General features: G+C 44.1%; 1 protein-coding gene across 3 annotated transcripts in view; it reads left to right on the plus strand.

Annotated features, from left to right (window-relative positions):
- The window catches only part of Adcy2 (adenylate cyclase 2), a 446,592-nt gene extending 431,878 nt beyond the window's left edge, over window positions 1–14,714 (plus strand). For 2 of the 3 annotated variants that reach the window (XM_039092032.2, XM_039092037.2), the window contains exons 22-24: window positions 3,944–4,058; window positions 9,937–10,061; window positions 13,888–14,698. In XM_039092032.2, the coding sequence (XP_038947960.1) occupies window positions 3,944–4,058; window positions 9,937–10,061; window positions 13,888–14,040 (393 nt within the window). In that variant the 3' untranslated portion in view covers window positions 14,041–14,698. Of the gene's footprint in view, window positions 1–3,943; window positions 4,059–9,936; window positions 10,062–13,887 lie in introns of all 3 variants that reach the window. The other variant, NM_031007.3, reaches the window with a different exon arrangement.
- Window positions 14,715–18,355: the final 3,641 nt, after the last annotated feature.

An 18,355-nucleotide genomic window follows, 5' to 3' on the forward strand; every position in this document is an offset into this window, starting at 1 on the left:
AATAATATAAAATATCTCGGTGTGACTTTAACCAAGCAAGTGGAAAAATCTGTATTACAAGCACTTCAAGTCTCTGAAGAAAGAAATTGAAGAAGATCTCAGAAGATGGAAAGATCTCCCATGCTCATGGATTGGCAGGATTAATATAGTAAAAATGGCCATTTTGCCAAAAGTAAACTAGAGATTCAATGCAATCCCCATCAAAATTCCAACTTAATTCCTCATAGAGTTAGAGCAGTTTGCAAATTCATTTGGAATAACAAAAAACCCAGAATAGCAAAAACTATCCTCAACAATAAAAGAAGCAGAATCACCATCCCTGACCTCAAGCAGTAGTACAGAGCAATGATGATAAAAACTGCATGGTATTGGTACAGAGACAGGCAGATAGACCAGTGGAATAGAATTGAAGACCCAGAAATGAACCCACACACCTATGGTCACTTGATCTTTGACCAAGGAGCTAAAACCATACAATGGAAAAAAGATAGCATTTTCAACAAATGGTGCTGGTTCAACTGGAGGTCAGCATGTAGAAGAATGCAAATCGATCCATGCTTATCACCCTGTACAAAGCTTAAGTCCAAGTGGATCAAGGACCTCTTCATCAAACCAGATACACTCAAACTAGTAGAAGAAAATGTGGGGAAGAATCTCAAACACATGGACACTGGGGAAATTTTCCTGAACAAAACACCAATGGCTTATGCTCTAAGATCAAGAATCATCAAATAGGACCTCATAAAACTGCAAAGCTTCTGTAAAGCAAAGGACACTGTCATTAGGACAAAACGGTAACCAACAGATTGGGAAAAGATCTTTACCAATCCTACATCTGATAGAGGGCTAATATTCAAAATATACAAAGAACTCAATCTCATAGGTAGCAATGAATAGCCTAGTAAGAGCACCAGTGGAAGGGGAAGCCCTTGGTCCTGCCAAGACTGAACCCCCAGTGAACGTGATTGTTGGGGGGAGGGTGGTAATGGGGGGAGGATGGGGAGGGGAACACACATATAGAAGGGGAGGGGGAGGGGTTAGGAGGATGTTTGCCGGAAAACCGGGAAGGGGAATAACAATCGAAATGTAAATAAGAAATACTCAAGTTAATAAAGATGGAAAAAAAGTTTAAAAAAAGATATATTAATCAGATTGTCAGATAACTAATTTAAAACTATAATAAATTACAAGAAAAAATGGAGTACAGTGCTAAACAAAGAATTCTCAGCTGAGGAATATCGAATGGCTGAGAAGCACCTAAAGAAATGCTCAACATCCTTAGTCATCAAGGAAATGCAAATCTAAACAACCCTGAGATTCCACCTCATACCACTCAGAACGGCTAAGATAAAAAACTCCAGGGACAACAGATGCTGGCAAGGATGTCAAAAAAGAGGAACACTCCTCTATTGTTGGTGGGATTGCAAACTGGTACTCTGGAAAGTACATCAATCTGGAGGTTCCTCAGAAAACTGGACATTCCATTACCTGAGGACCCAGCTATACCTCTCCTGGGCATATACCCAGAAGATACTCCAACATACAACAAAGAAACATGCTCCACTATGTTCATAGCAGCCTTATTTATAATAGCCAGAGGCTGTAAACAACCCAGATGCCCTTCAACAGAGGAATGGATACAGAAAATGTGGTACATCTACACAATGGAGTACTACTCAGCTATCAAAAACAATGACTTCATGAAATTCATAGGCAAATGGATTGAACTAGAAAATATCATCCTGAGTGAGGTAACCCAATCACAGAAAAACACACATGGTATGCACTCACTGATAAGTGGTTATTATCCCAAAAGCTTGAATTACCCAAGATACAATCCACAGACCACATGAAGCTCAAGAAGAAGGATGACCAAAATGTGCATGCGTCAGTCCTTCTTAAAAATGGGAACAAAAATATTCATAGCAGGGGATATGAAGATAAAGTTTGGAGTAGACACTGAAGGAACAGCCATTCAGAGCCTGCCCCACATGTGGCCCGTATATATATACAGCCACCAAAACTAGATAAGATTGATGAAGCTAAGAAATCCATGCTGACAGGAACTGGATATAGATCTCTCCTGAGAGATACAACCAGAGCATGTCAAATACAGAGGCGAATGCTAGCAGCAAACCACTGAACTGAGAACGGGACCCCCGTTGGAGGAATTAGAGAAAGGATTGAAACAGCTGAAGTGGCTTGCAACCCCATAAAAACAACAGTGCTAACCACCCAGAGCTTCCAGGGACTAAATCACTACCCAAAGACTATACATGGACAGACCCTGGGCTCCCAACTGCATATGTAGCAGAGGATGGCCTTGTTGGGCACCAATGGAAGGAAAAGCCCATGGTCCTGCCAAGGTTGGACCCCCAGTATAGGGGAAAGTTGGGGGTGGTCAGAAGGGGTGGGTGGGGAGGGGAACACCCTTACAGAAAAAGGGGAGGGGGATAGGATAAAGGGCTTAGATCCAGAAAACCGGGAAAGGAAGTAACATTTGAAATGTTAAAAAAAGAAAAAAGAAAAAAGTCCAATAAAAAAATGCCATTAGTACCAGTGGGTAGAGACAGCAATGTAAATAAACACTATGCAATGCCCAGGAATGCCTCAGAACACAGAGTTATCAGTCAATCAGTAGAGTTCAGGTGAGAACCTGCTTTGGTGAGGTATCTCTCCATTGTCTATATTGAACTGCTGCGCCGATTCACCAAGTAGCCCCCATGTCATTGTGTTCTTCCTATTGGCTGCTACCTTGGTTCTCTGCTCTTCTTGTTATCTTGAATGAAAGGTTTATATCTGCTGTCTTCCTGTTCTACCTCACCTCTATAGAAGCTCGAAGAGTTGGTTTTCATCTTCCTCATCTATGGAGAGGTACCCAAGGCCACAGGAAATGGTCTGTCATTTGGGATGAATAAGTTTGTTAAATACATAGCCAGAAAAAGTAAAGGACACTTTGTATGAAGTGTATGAAATGGCTTCATAAAACATTGAGTGAGTGAAGGGCAGGGTTCCCCTGTGTTAGTCTGCATGGGCTTATAACAGACACCACAACAGACACTTGGTGACTCTCTGTTCTCATTGCCTTTTCATTCTGGAGCTAGAAGTTCAAAATTGAGTTGTTTCCAGGGCTACTTTCTCCTGAGGCATCTGTCCTGACTTGTAGATGGTAGCTCCTTCCTGAGTCCTCACATGGGCATCCCTCTGTGCACATCTGATCTCAATCTACTCTTACAGGAGTGTCCATTCCGTAGTTTAAGGCTCAATCTAGTAACTTCACTAAATGACCTGTTTAAAGATTTATTTCCAAAGTTATGAAATCACATTCTGCATGTCTAAGGTTAGACTTCCACATAAGACTCTGCCTTCAGCATGCCCACCTTGAGTTCTGAATAGGCAAAGTAAGGAGGAGTGTGTTACCAGGGCTGAGCAGAGCTGCTGAGGGATAACAGCTGCCATGAGGGAATAGTGAGCCTACTCCAAATGATGAGAACCAACCTCCATCATCAAAGGAGGTCCTCTCATCTTCATGAAGCTCCCATCTGTCAACTGCAGCAGAACCCAGAGCAAGGCAAGCAGCAGGGGCCCCTTAGCTGAGCCAGCCTTGATAAGGTTGGGTATGTGGACAATGAGAATTTAGCTGCCCTCAAAGTTCATTGCTAATAGTGCCTTAAATGTACATCAATGGAGATCTGAGGTGGCCCACATCTCTGAGCCATGGCGCTCTCTCCAGAAGATGCCTGCAATGCTAGGCTGATGCGTTCCAGTGGTTAATGCCATGCTTTAACCTCAATCATAGATTCAGGTAAAAATTTTCCTTGAGATGAGGTTTAACTCTCACAGAGGTGTGAGTCCTTCCTTCAGGATGGGCCCAGGCTCAGGACCAAGTGATGATGTCATTCTGTGGTTCTCACCCTGCACACATGCCTTTGATCTCTTCCAGGAACCTGAGCGTCAGTACATGCACATAGGCACCATGGTGGAGTTTGCATATGCCCTGGTGGGAAAACTGGATGCCATCAATAAGCACTCCTTCAACGACTTCAAACTGCGAGTGGGTATGTTGTGCAAAGTTATCAGAGCAACCGCAAAGCTCTGGGAGGAGGAATAAAGCCTCAGGAAGGGTCTTAGTTAGGGTTTCATTGCTGCAAAGAGACACCATGGGCAAAGCAACTCTTACAAGAAAAACATTTATTTGGGTTGGCTTACAGGTTCAGAGGTTCAGTCCATTATCATGAAGGCAGGAAGCATGGCAGCATCTAGACAGGCGTGGTGCAGGAGGAGCTGAGTTCTACATCTTCACCCAAAGGAAACCAGGAGCAGAGTATTGTTTTCCAGAACCCACTTACCCACTCCCGCCAGGGACACACCTGACCACTCCAAACAGGGCCACACCTTCTAATAGTGTCATGCCTTTGGTCAAGCATATGCAAATCACCACAGTAATCAATGGAGACCCTGGTGCTGGCAGACCTAAGGAGTTAAAGGCACTAGTGCAGTGGGTCTGTCTGCATACGGGAGGGTATAGAGAAACTGTGAGCCCCAGAATCATTCTTGTGCAATTTGAAAAGAGACGCTCCCTTTGGCTGAACTCTAAGAACAGAAGCATGGTTCATTAGGTGGAGTTGGTGCTGTAACTTAGTCCCCAGACCCTCCAGTCAGCCACAAGTCTACCGAGCACTCACTGTGCCTTGTGGATTGGAAGCTGCCATTGCTTTGCTGTTACCAATGGCCAGCCATTAACTAGCTTTTCAACTTCTGCCAGAGATAGAGATGTCACTGAACAGTGCATCTTAGCATGAGGGCGGTGTATATATGACCAGCACTGGTTGGGGTTAGAAGCAGGCGATTCCTGACCATTCTCAGCTACATGACACTTGAAGAACAGCCGAGGCTGTTAGACTCTGTCTCAGAAACCAAACACTAAAATCCAGTCCTGCCTTCACAGAGTCACAGCCTTGAAGAACACAATATGTGTGTCCCAGGTAGTTTTTCCAATTTCCTTCCATCTTGGGGAGATGGTTAGCATTTTTTAAAAAGAATAATAACTTCAAATTTACTGAGGGAAAAAGAAACTTCTTGATTTCTGAGAATTTTTTTAACAAGCTTTAAGTTGATATTTAGCATGTTTCATGATGACTTGCCTTTTCCAAAGTCTTACTTTTAAAAAAAAAATCAGTGTTTGAAGCCATCGACTTAGCACACAGCTGGTTCGTAATATATGCATGGTGTCTGCAGGAATTTGTGATTTGTAAGAACTTCTTTGACAATTTTTTGTTTTCTTGGCAACACGTTTTGCTTCTTCTGTTAGCCACAGACAAGCAGTTCTTGTGTCAAGCTCCATCTGGGTGGTTTATAACTTTGTTTTTGCATACAGATCTCTACTTTGGGGGGGGAGAAAATATCTAGATATTTGAAGTTATTTTCTTCCTTCTCTATATGTGTGACCTGAATTCTAAAACTTCTCCTGATGACACAGGAGATGCTTTTCTTCACACACACTGTGGATAAGAGCATCCAGGCATGTTGTGCTTTGTACATTGTTACTTCTCTATGGGTAAACCTTTATCTAGACTCTGAAAACACAGAAGTCAGGAAGGCAAGGGGACCAGGACTCTACCCTGCCAGTCAACCATCTACATCACGCAGTCTTTTTTTTCTTTATACAGCTTCTTGACAGCCTGGGAAATGGTGTCCTCAGATCATGATGGTGCCACTTCACTTTGTTGCTATAATGGATACTTTTATTTTTTAAAAAATGGTTGGTGCAGCTCATAGTTTTTGCCACTGGTAGTGCAAGATCAAGGTGCTAATAGTCCATTTGGCCTCTGCTGTGGGCCACATGGTTACATCACAGCATGGGGCAATGACATCATGGTCATTGTACATGTGAGAGGGATGACATTGCAAAGCAGGATGCCAGAGAAGCTGGCAGATTAAACTTACTCTTTGCAACAGTCTGCATCCATGAGAGCTGAGCTAACCCTCACAGTGATGTAATCACTAAGTTCGTCCTTTCAAAGACCCCATCACCTTAACATCCCCACCCGAACACTGGACTTCTGTGTGACCCAATACCATTTCCAAACATTGTATGTTTCCATACATTGCGTGGTAAACCAGCCAAATGTCATGAGATCAGGATGACTCTGTGTCTGCCTTAAGTGCTATATCCAGCGTGATCTCAGTGGTGGGAATGGTAAGATTGTGGATTGGAGACATTCAGAACTTTCCTACATCTTCAAAAATCTGAAAGAGAAAAAAGCAGGCTCACCTAGAAAGGCCAAGAGGTCAACAATAAGCAGCAGCCTGCTGCAGACCTGGTGAAATCCACAAATGGTTAACTTCACGATCACCAAAAAAAGCCAAGCCCAACAAAGAGCAGTGAGCAAAATGGCCAGAAAGAGAGGATGCTGTGCAGAGAAACAGAAGCTCAGAAAATGCACAGGATCAGAGACTGAGCTCTGCAGAGTGTTAGACCACAGAGCTGCATGCTGCATTAAAGCAGATAAGTTAGGCAGGACCTCAGTGCCTCCTAAAGTTGCTTGCTGGAGTGGTTAAGCAAAGGCATCCTGGCCTACAATTTGCAGTCAAGCATCTCTGCTGGAAGAAAAGAGACCCTGCGCTGTTGTATCTTTCAACCACACAGGACTTCCCTCTTCCACTGATAGACTTAGGAAGCATGCACTGAAACAGTGTGAACCCAGAAATGAGTGACAATGTGGTTTGAGGCCACAATGTGCTTGCTGCTTATTAGTCTTGGAGAAAACAATAATTGGTTTAAATGCAAACTTTCTGAATTATCATGAGTAGTAATGCCCTCCATCAGTGGATATTTGTTGAGTTCTTGCTTTCTTCTGATTATTCAGTAACTTACATCTCCCTAGTCAGCCTACACATGAGTTCTGTTGTCTGTTAACCTGATGTTTGAGTCGCCCTTGCCCAAACCCTCAGGTGCCCCTAAGAGTTGCTCCTTGCCTGACTTCAGCACAGAATACCATCAAGTGCCAGTTCACATGGGGATCATGGAATAAAATTAGCACAAAAAGCAATGGTTCCATAAAGAGCAAGATTCACTCTAGATGTAACCTCTTCTGCATGCCAGGCCATAGAATCAGAGATGTAAGTCATGCACACTCACCATGCACCAAGTAGAGATAGCCTGTTGCCAGCCATAACCAGTTCAGGCCCCACCCATCCCCTAGAGATGCTGTCCAAACAGAAATCTATAAATAGCCAGAAGAAATGCTGGCGGGTGAGGGGTTAGAATCCCAGGCCAGAGACTGAAGGAAAGGCCATCCAGAGCTGCCCCACCTGGGGATCCAACCCATCTGCAGCCAGGAAACCCAGTCACTATTGTTGATGCCAAGAAAAGTATTTGCTGACAGGAGCCTGATATGGGTGTCTCCTGAGGCTCTGCCAGAGCTTTACTGATACAGATGAGGATGCTTGCAGCTAACTATTGGACTGAGCACCGAGATCCCAATGGAGGATAACTTTTTCTAACGAGAAAGGACTGAAGGAGCAGAAGGGGTTTGAAACCCCATAGAAAGAACAATATCAACCAGACAGGCGCCCCCACTCCCCAACTCCCAGGGACTAAACCACCAACAAAAGAGTACACATGGAGGGACCCATGGCTCCAGCTGCTTATGTAGGAATGGCATTGTCTGGCATCAATAGGAGAAGCCCTTGGTCCTAAGAAAGGCTAGATTCCCCAATGTAGGGGAATGCTGGGGTGTTGAAGTGGAAGTAGGCAGGTGGGAGGGGGAGCATCTTCATAGAAGCAGTGGGAGGGAAGATGGTAGAGGGGGGAACAGGGAAAGGGGATAAGACTTGAAATGTAAATACATAAAATATCCAATGGGGGAAAAAGAAAAGAAACTGTTTTAATAAAAATTAAGAAACTTTTCAAAACAAAAACAAACAAAAAAGAATCCCAGGCCAGCATCCTGGGTGCGCTGACCCTTGGGAAAGAGCTGAATATCTACAGCAGAAGTTAGATTTTGCTGAGTATACCACAGAAACAAAGAGGAATGTATTCTTCATCACCTGCAGCATTTTATGGACTAGTATTTGGATTTTGTTTCTGAGCCTAGCTTTCCACTGTGAAAAAAAATCTCTCCCTAAAATCCATCAGTAGGCAGGTCTGCAATCAGAATCCACATCTCTCAGAAAAGCCATTGTTAGTACGGTTGTGCTAATGCTTCAGGTTGAGGACATTAAACATAGGAGAAATGTAGAAGGGTAGAGAATTGCAGCTGCTGTTCCAATAACCCTCCTCCAATCTACCCCCAAAATACTTAAGGGTCTGTTTGCTTGAACTGAGTTCTCCAGGCAAGAAATCAACATATACTTTGAAGTGGGCTGAGACAATGCCAGAGCTCCTGTCAGAGACACTGGTCTGACTCTTGACCCGCTGTCTTCTGAGAGTAGGTGCTATCTCTATGCCCCAACACTTGGCAAGACACACACTAACCCCAGTCAACAATAACCAGGGTTCCCAGTTTCAGCTGATCAAGAAGGGACCTCAGCAGAATCACTGTCGTCCAGGATGCCTTATTTATCTGAGGAAGTAATGTAGAAAGCTTGCATACTCCAAAACTCCACAGATTCTTTGTGTCTCAGCCAGAACTGGGCTGAGGGCACAGTGAATTTATGTACATTTGTGTTTGGTCATCTTAGAGACTTGGGGCAAGGGGGCTTCCATCCCAGCAGGATGACATCCCTCACTCTGAGGAACAAGGGGCCAGAGGGCCCAGATCCAACAGAACCACAACCCAAGATACCTGGAGGTTGGCCAAGTGCATCTCCTCCTAACAGGGCCTCCTCCACCAGCTCCATTCTCCTACAATCCCAAGGATCACCAAATCCCCTCGGTGCTTCTAAATTCCAGTGTGTTGTATATTCTGTTCCAGTGATTCTTTTTTAAGCCCGAAAATTTGAGTTCTGCCAGCCTCTTTTTTAGTTCATGTGTTAGTTGTTTTGTTATTTAGCACAGACCTGAGTAGCTCCTCTCTCTAGAAGTTCAGGGAGACACCAGGAACGCACTAGAAAACAGTGTATCCAAATGCATCACCATCCGGAACAAGTTCAGAAGCAGCACATCCATGCTGGTTAAAACCACATACACAGGCAGAGACAAGAGATGTGTTGTCAAGGAACCTAAAGCCACTCCTGGCTTCACTCCACTTTCTGCCTCTATGATGGCACCTGCCTCTGATTCCTTACTCCACAAAACAATAATAATAGTGTCCTGACCCACCTCCTAGAGTTGTCGCCACTGTTAAAGGAGAGTTTGTGGGAAGAATGCATGAAGGGTAGTTATGGAAGTCAGAGATGCTGCATTAGCATGGCTGTGGTTGTCATGTGAGCAAAAGGAAGGTAAGATACACTGAGTTCATCCACTCGGGGTACACAGTTAAAACGTGAGTATTTGAAAGTGAGCATTAACTACACTCAGCATGATAGCTCACATCTCTGATATCAACCCTTAACAGTAGGATTTGAAGTTCAAAGTCAGTCTGAGCTACACCACAAAGCTCAATCTCCAAAAGGAAAACGGACAAGATGAAACTCACGTAATCATGTACTCTGGAAGAGTCTTATGGTGACTTCTCACCTGAGACTCCTTATCGACATCAAGAAAGCAATTTGTCGTAACACTGAGTGTTTCAAAGCCCACAGGTCTTATGATAGAGGAGGATCAACAGAATTACAAACAGGCTGAGCTCTAAACGGAACACTGACAGGCACAGGCACTGTAGCATCTTGAGATGATAGGGTTGGAACTGTTCTGGACTCTGAAGTCTTGTACTTCATGAATTTGGTTGAGATTTGTTTAATATTGATGCTTCATGCATGATCTGAGGGCTTTCTGTCTTAAGGCAGTCACCGCGATTTGAATCTTGCTAACCAGGCTCTGACATGTTACAGGTATCAACCATGGGCCTGTAATAGCTGGCGTCATAGGGGCTCAAAAGCCACAGTATGACATCTGGGGCAACACTGTCAACGTGGCCAGCAGAATGGACAGCACCGGGGTCCTGGACAAAATACAGGTAACTCAGTGTCTTCTCAGCCACCCTTGGTTCTCTTGGGGACTGTCATTGATTATAATAGTGATGATGATGGTGGTGGTGGTGATCAATAATACGTTACAACAAAAATTTAAACAGGACAACTTAGAGTTTATTTAAACCCTTTTATAAGGAAAAAAATCTTAGTTTTTGCATTAACTGTTAGGAATGACACCAACCAGACTCTAATGATGAGAAGGCCATGGGCCTTCGAAAAACAAATCATCTGACCAGAAGAGACCTGGAAGGCCCAGAACCCTGAATGTGCTGAAGGGAAAATGCCCTCCTGTACTGAGAGCCCAGGAGGTGCCTTCTGAGATATTATTCCCTTTTCTGAGCCCATCACACATATAAGACTTTGCAGATGAGGTCTGCAGCTCCAAGCACAGGTATCCATGACTTCCTGGAAGGAAAATGTAGAATTAGAAAAAAATTTGGGGGGTGGGGGGTGAGAGAACTGGAAGTAAGTCTGAGAGAAAGGGAAGAATAACATCCTAGTGAGATATCTCAAGAGATCTAAGTGACCCCAAATCTCTACAGCCCACCCAAGGGAAAGATAATATCTGACAAATTAAAGCAACAACTGAAAAAAATAAAATCATTTCATGTTAATATTCCCACTGCTCATTTAATCAATTTCAGCCATGGCTACAGCAACTCTAAAAGCGCACTAATCACATTCTAGGGGAGGGGGGAAAGTAGAAATTGCTGTAAAGATAATTAGAAAAAAATCTGTTACAGGAAAGGGGATAGAATTCTTTCGGTTCTGTAGTTGAGTAGTGGTCAACCAGTCAAGACAAAACCTAGAAAGGAAGCTACCCCGAAGGCAGCTGTGTCCCCTAGAGTTGGTCTTTAGCTCATTTAATTCCGGGTTCCATGCACATGCTGAGCTATGTACTCCTAGCAGGGAACATGTCAGTCACCCAGTGCCTTCACACTGTGGAACAGTGCTGCATTAGAGGCAAGGGGTGCACCGTGGTCATCACAGGCAGTGGTGCCACAAATGTGACAGCATCATAAAACAGGGCATGTCTGGGACCATGACGGAAAGTGAGCCGACAGACCAGAAAGGGAAGTTGGTTCAAGGTCGCTCTCAAACAGTGGGGATCTTCTTCCTCACATCTCTATCTTGGCCTAGTCAAGGACTTCCTCTCTACCTACCCTGGCTGTTAGACAAATGTCACATCTGTTGTATATTCAGGGTCTCTTAGAACGTTGGGGAGGGGGTACCCCAACAGCCACACCCAGTGATACCATTCATCAGGAATTATAATCTCTAGTTGTTGCCTGAACTCTCTGATGGCAATTAGAGATGGGGGGTGGGGGGTGACAGTAGACAGACATAAAATAGGCACTTAGAGACAGGGAGTGTGTTCATGTATTTAGCCATATGCCAGAAACATGATTGGTCCCATCTTGGCCAAAGACCAGATACACTGAAGTGTTTGGGTGTTCTGATCTCTAGTCTGTTTCCTAAATGATTTTAAGGTTACCTCTTCAATGAAGGGTTGGAATGTTACAGCACCTTTGTTCTTTAGAAGCTTTGGACCTGTGCTTTCTCTTTCCCAAGCAACACTAGAAATAGAAATGTCACTCAAATTATGGAATACAAAGGTCAAGGACTTTGTTCTAAATTCCATCTCTAGCCTTGTATGGAGACCTGGCATCTGAAGCTACCCAAAAGGAGGTGGGAGGGATTGTCAATCCTTGATGAAGACATAGGCTTTTCCTTCCCAGAAGCTCTTTGAGCAGATGCTTGCAACCACTTGCAGAGAGCACGACAGTGCCAGTCCAACTGCTCTGCTCCATACCTTTTAGTTTTTCTTTTCTTTATCCCCCTGTTGAATATTGGCCTTTGGTGAGGCAATGAAGAAAGGTGTTATGAGGTCACTGAGGGAAAAGACGACAGAAGCTAGGTGTGGGCAGGGCCAGAGAGTGGCCCACAGAGGAGGAAGATAGTTTCTTGTAGTTTCAGGAAGAAAATGAATGACATGGGATAACATAGAAAGGAATATGGTAGGCTACTAGCCATCCTAATATTTGAAATAAGAAATAACATACAGCAAAGGAAGACAAGTCTGCCTCTTAATATTTTTTATTTTTAATTGTGTGCATGAATATATGTTACCAATCACTGTGCAACATGTTAGTGTCTGTGTGACTGCACAGGACTTCTGTACTAACACTCCATGTGATTCGTGCATCTCAGACAAGTGGAGCATCCACAGATGCTAGGGCAGATCTCTGTGGAGACTGAGAAGGTTGGCAGGCTGCTGCTTGTGCTGACTCAGAAACTGGTGTGAGCACCAGGAAGGCTTCTTCCTGGTATGCAGCCTGCTCTCGCTCCAAATGAGATAGAAATGCAATCTTTTTATGATTGAAATTTTCATAAATCATTCTCTGCGTTTCATATTCCATTTCTTTTGAAAACCCACAGAGTCCACCTCATGTCGCTACTACGTGCATGAGTATAAGGCCATCTACTGGTGCACAGGTAGCCTCTCAGTAGCCATATACCTAAAGGAAACCGACTCTCCCTCCCCTAGCAGCCGTCGATTGCCAATGGCTCCTCAGCTAGGGATAAAACACCCTAGTTTCCTCTTCCATTCTGAATGCTGTGTGGCTTGCCCAACACAGATACTGCACATGCAGACACAGCACTGTGTCAGCCTTATATGAAGCTTCCCTCTTGTGTCCAGAGAACACTCCACTGTACTTATCCACTGCCTCTGGCCAGTACAGTCTTTCCATCCACTCCTCTCTGATGATCCCTGGACCTTGGGGGCAAGAGGTATGATACAGAGATACCATACAGAGCTGAGCAGTTCACAATCTCTTGTGCTCTACAGGCTGGCCAGTTTCCAGTCTCTGTTAAGTATCATTGAGTGAAAAAAGAAGCTTTTCTGATCAACATTGAGAGATCTATTAATTTACAGGTAGAATCATAAGAGCTTAGGCTGGCAATTTATACCACGTCTACTCTGTGGAACAGCAGTATTGGGTTGTCCTCTAGAGCCTTTCCAGACACAGGTATTTGACCCAGTTTAGTGATAACCACATGTGGATCCTGCCTTGTGGTTTGTGGACTTGTAGGCGTATCCTGCCAGGTCAGTCATTGTCATCAGTAAGAAAGATTGTTGGCTGCTTTCCCTCCACCAGTTTTATGCCTAGAATCTTCCAGCATGATGGAAGCTAATCAATAGGGATGAAGCCTCCAGGTCTGTACCAAGTTTCCACATGCCCTGTGACTCAAGTATGTGGTGTCTTCAATAAAAGGGTGTTTCCATCAGGTTCTGGAAGGTGACCAAGAGCAGTGGCAGTAGCCTGTAATGTTTTTCTACGGGACCCAACTGGCCACCAACTCAAAATGAGTTAACCATACCTGGCACCAGGCTTTTACTTGATAGCTCATGGTGTCTGAGAGAGGTCTTGCCACCACCCCCACCTCACACCACCCACAAATTATAGGGTGACTCATTTAAACTCCAAAATATGTATACACTTCAGGAAATTTCTACAGTAGTGTGTCTTCATAAGGTTTTCGTAGATATTTAATGTTAGTTATCTCTCCCCCATAAGCTTTAGGTGTCTTAATCTTGAACATTCCTTGGCAGTTTTAGCTCTTTTCACTTTTTTTTCCATACCAGTGGTAAATTAAGTATTATTGACTTTAATATTTTCTGGTTGTTTCTTTTTCTATTAATTTCTCAGGAATGGATTCTGAGGCAGAAGCAAGGAGGTTTTTTTAACCCTGTTTGAAGTTGCATTGGCTTGGGAAGTAATCTCCTTGTGTTTCTGTGGCCTGTAGGTGACTGAGGAGACAAGCCTCATCTTGCAGACGCTTGGCTACACGTGTACATGTCGAGGTATCATCAATGTGAAGGGGAAAGGGGACCTGAAGACATATTTTGTAAACACAGAGATGTCAAGGTCCCTTTCTCAGAGCAACTTGGCATCCTGAGAAGCTGTCTCTTCCTGACAAGAAGAATGTACTTGCAGGAAGGTACCACGCACTTTCTGACTGCAACCCTTCCCCTTCGTCCTGATGTACGTGCTGTGCCCCATCCTCTGGAGCCCCTGCAGACTAGTTCCTGTGACCCAGTGACATACTGTTTGGTGTCTGCGCGTGCCCAGGTTGTCCTGCCACTTGCACTGTGCTTGCTCCTAAGCAGGAGGGGAAGGAACCATGTCCTGGAAGGAGAGCATTGGAAGAAGTGATGAAGAGGTGAAGTGAACACACATTCTTAAGGCAATAAAACCGGGGGGTGTATATTATCTTCTGGTGCATGTTCTTCTCTGGAAAATACGGTAGCTCGTAACTGCATCCCTAGTCTGATATTCAAACACACAGTATTTGTGAATAAGCTGATCCCGTCACCCAACATGGAGTCTGTGTTCACCTACCCATGTGTCTCATTGCCAGTGGTCGTCCTTGGGGGCTCAGCTGAGACTCTCAGCTTCTGTCACCTTGCTGTCCTGTCTTGTGGCAGCAGCACGTTGCCATCCATCACCAGAATTAGTCCTCACAGCCTAGGACCAGTTTTGTACCAAACTCATCTGATGTTTTGATGCCATTTGTCTTTTGTAAGGTTAATTCATTAAAAGTTTTATGTACTTTGGTTTATAGTGCCCGAATCTTTTCTTTTCCTGTTTTCCTTTTTTACCTCCTGTGGTTTAGTCCAGAATGAAAATATGGTTTCCATCTTTCTCCCTTTTCAGACACAGCCTAGAAGCTGTGACTGAGATAGACTCTTAGATAATGGAGATAGTGTCAAAGTCTGCGATGCAGTAAATTATGGCATGGTTTCGTGGGAGGAGAGAGTCTGTGCTCAGTGTATCTGATGATCTGGTTTTAAATTTGCTTTCTTTCGAGAACCATTCAAACAGTAAAAGCCAGCTGTAGCCTCAGAGGCCTTTCTGCCCAGTGAGTCCTCTTGTAGGGCACTACCTTGCCGGAGCTTGCAGATGCAAACAATGTAAGTACCTGGAACCAGCCACTTATATCAGGTGCCACAGTAGCCGGGACTGTTAAGCTTGCAGGCTGCCTGGGAGGTCTGCGGAGGCTTAAGAAGACACAGACCCAGTCTCTGTGCTGCAAATCTAATTCTAAGGTTGCTTGAATTTGGCTTTCCGTTTTCTAACATAAAGAAATTATACTTTGCCAATGGTAAAAAAAAAAAAGCAATCATGCATTAAAAAAAAAGTCTAAAAGAAGTAAAAAAAAAAAAAAGTAATTAACAGGCTGGGTTCCTTTTTAGTTCAGGGCAGGCATCTGTAGGAGGCAGAGGATCCAGGTAGGCTACTAGGAAACAGTTGATTGTTGTACACCCAGAAGTGAAGTGCATGTCTGATTCCTGGCTCTGGTTTTTACTAGCTACATGCCTTGAAAAACATCTCTTAACTCCTCTTAGGAGTGTTTTCTTCCATGCAAGCTCATGGGATCCAGTGGTGATTAAATGAGCTAATGACTGGCAGCTTGGCAGTAGGCAACGTGCTCTCACCAGCATTCACAGCACGCACACCACTGGCATGCCAAGACTCAGAAGTGTCCTTCACCGTCCAAGTGTGAATACAGCATGGCCTTTTTAATCTTCATCACTCAAGTGAATACAGCCTGGCCTTTTCAATTTTCTGCCTCAATCAGGCATTTTTGGATCTTGTAGTAATGGCAAGTCTCTAAATGGCAACTGAAGGGAGAGGGGTAGCATTATGGCGTTCCTCTTCCCTCTGACCAACATCTAGGCTAGCATGCTGGACTCAGCCATCAGCAGAAGTGTCTATTGTGGCTCTCCTCCTTGGCATCTCGTACTCCGGTTGCTTCTAGGCCACCACACCCCAGTAAATACCCACTTGAGCAATTCATCAAGTTTTCTCAAACAGTTTTTTCCCCCATAGCAAGACCCTGGACCGGGTGTCGTGGCTAAAAGAATTTGGAAGGATAGAGGCCAGAGCTAAATTACCTGTCTTAAGCATCAATAAAATTTGACAGCAGCCAATGTCCTTGTCAACATGTACCTTACACAGCTCTGGGCTCACACCAGCCTCTTAGGGTGGGATCTCAGCCGACATAGTCTCAACCTAGATCTGAACCGCCGAAGAAAGAAGCTGACCTAGATCACATTTATTTACTAATTTCCAAGGGGCTTCCTTCTGTGTATTATGTTTTAAAAATTCCCAATCTGAGACTCCCTCCCCTTCAACTTAGAAATGAGGAGACAGGTGCAGAGACATGCAGCCTGTTGTTCCTAGTCTAGTGAGTGGCTGCTCTGTGGCCAAGGCACTGGTAAGGCAGGAAAACTGCCTGTCTCATCAAATGGCAAGCTGCCACTCCTGATCTGAGTTCCTGGACCTTGGTAAAAATATTAGAAACATGCACATCATGGAGAAGGCCCTTCTCAAGCACCCCTCATGCTTTGGCATTACAGGAAGCCTCTCCTGAAAAACAGTCCAGTTCCCTAACTCCCACACTTCCATGTCACTGTTTGGAGCCGGCAGAAGCATGCTGTCAGTCAGACCTCCAGTTTTCTCTTTGCCCCCTTGCTGAACTTCAAAAGCCAGTGGCTGTCAGATCTTCTCTGCCTTCATTTGCTTGTTTGTCAGCATCCATATGCAGGCACCAACACCAAACAGTGGTGGGGCTTTGATAAGTGGGAGTTAACACAGGAAGTACTCTCTGCGCTGGAGACGAGGCTCAGCACTTGACACTGCACGCTGCTGTTGCAGAGGCCTCAAGTTCATTTCCCAGCATCCATGTCTGCTGATCACAGCTGCCACAACTCCAGCTTCAGGACTCTGACATTCTCTTCTGACCTCAGCAGGCACCAGCAGCACTTACCCACATGCAGGCATACACGCATACACGTAAGCTAAAATAAATCTTCAAAAACAGTAATATCCCCTTTAACGTGTCTCTAACTGGTATTCATTAATTGGCTGTAAACGTAGAGAAGCTAACAGAAATTCATTTAATTTTCCTTTGCTACCTACTCAGTGTGAAACCTTGATTGATTCTATCCCCTTTTAAAAGCAAGCAGCATTGAGGGTGGGGTTTACAAGATGAAGAGTCTCCAGGCCAGCCTCAGCTATACAGTGAGTTTGAGGCTAACCTGAGCTCTATAAGATGCTGTCTCCAATCCTTCTACCTCACCACCAAAACGGGGGAGGGGTTAAAAGAAATAAAAACACAGTAAGTTAAGGGCATGGGATCCACCCTGAAGTAATGAAAATAACTTAGTTTGATATGAATTTATTTCATCTATAGTTTTTAGCTATAAGAATAAATGAGCAGTGTTGTAAATTTTTTCTGTGACCCAGATTTTTTGCATGTTTGATATTACAAGTATAGTTTAATGTGCCCAAGAGCACCTCACATATACTATTATTTATTTGGGGAAGGGGAAAGAGCAACAACACTAAAAAATTCAGAATATAAATATTTAGGAATTATTTATCCTTGAAATGGCCAGAAATTCTGGATCAGGTATCCTTAGAGAAACCACCTTGCAGATTCAAAGCAATAAAACCAACGGTTGAGAACACCAAAACTACATCACCTACCCATTACCTGCTCAGCTGTGGAAAATTCAGTCATGGTAGATGAGAGATGAATCTTTCTTCCAAAAGATTCATTCATTAAAAATATGTCTTAGTGCTTGAGTTTATGTGTCAGATTCTCTTTCAAAATAAATACTTCCAACATAGGTTAAGATCAGTTGCTTCCAGAAGAGGAAACTACTGTCCAAAGTGAAAGCCATGGGATGCAAATGGATCTCAGTGGCATGGTCCTGGGTTCAAACCTCAGTGTAAAGAATAATGAGGGTACGGATAGCTTCCATGCTCAGGACGGTGCTGCCATTCATGGTTGTGCTTTGGTAGTCTCCTGATTCGCATAAAAACTTGTCAAAGTTTGGACATTTCACCTAGAGATGATAAAACATCAGATCACAGAAACAACATTCAGCCTGCGCCCTGCACCTGTGACAGACACTTCCCGGAGGGGTGGCAGTACGAATGTACAGGGGTTTTTATACTCCATTGTGCAAAATTTAGTTTATCTGTGACCTCAGGGAAACAAATGTCCTGTCTAGAGTTCAGTAATGTCTAGGGCCATTTTTGTACATGTCCTCTCAGAGAAACAGAAAAGTTATTTGCACTGTAGGCAGGGAGGTTCCCCTAAGTGACAGAGAAGGACACGAATGACGCTCCTGTGAACCCTTCCCCAACAAATCCTTGCAAAGTGAAGAACCAGCATGCAAAGCAAACACAGCTGTTACCAA

This window comes from Rattus norvegicus, chromosome 1 (assembly GCF_036323735.1).
Source record: "Rattus norvegicus strain BN/NHsdMcwi chromosome 1, GRCr8, whole genome shotgun sequence".
Classification (NCBI taxonomy): domain Eukaryota; kingdom Metazoa; phylum Chordata; class Mammalia; order Rodentia; family Muridae; genus Rattus; species Rattus norvegicus.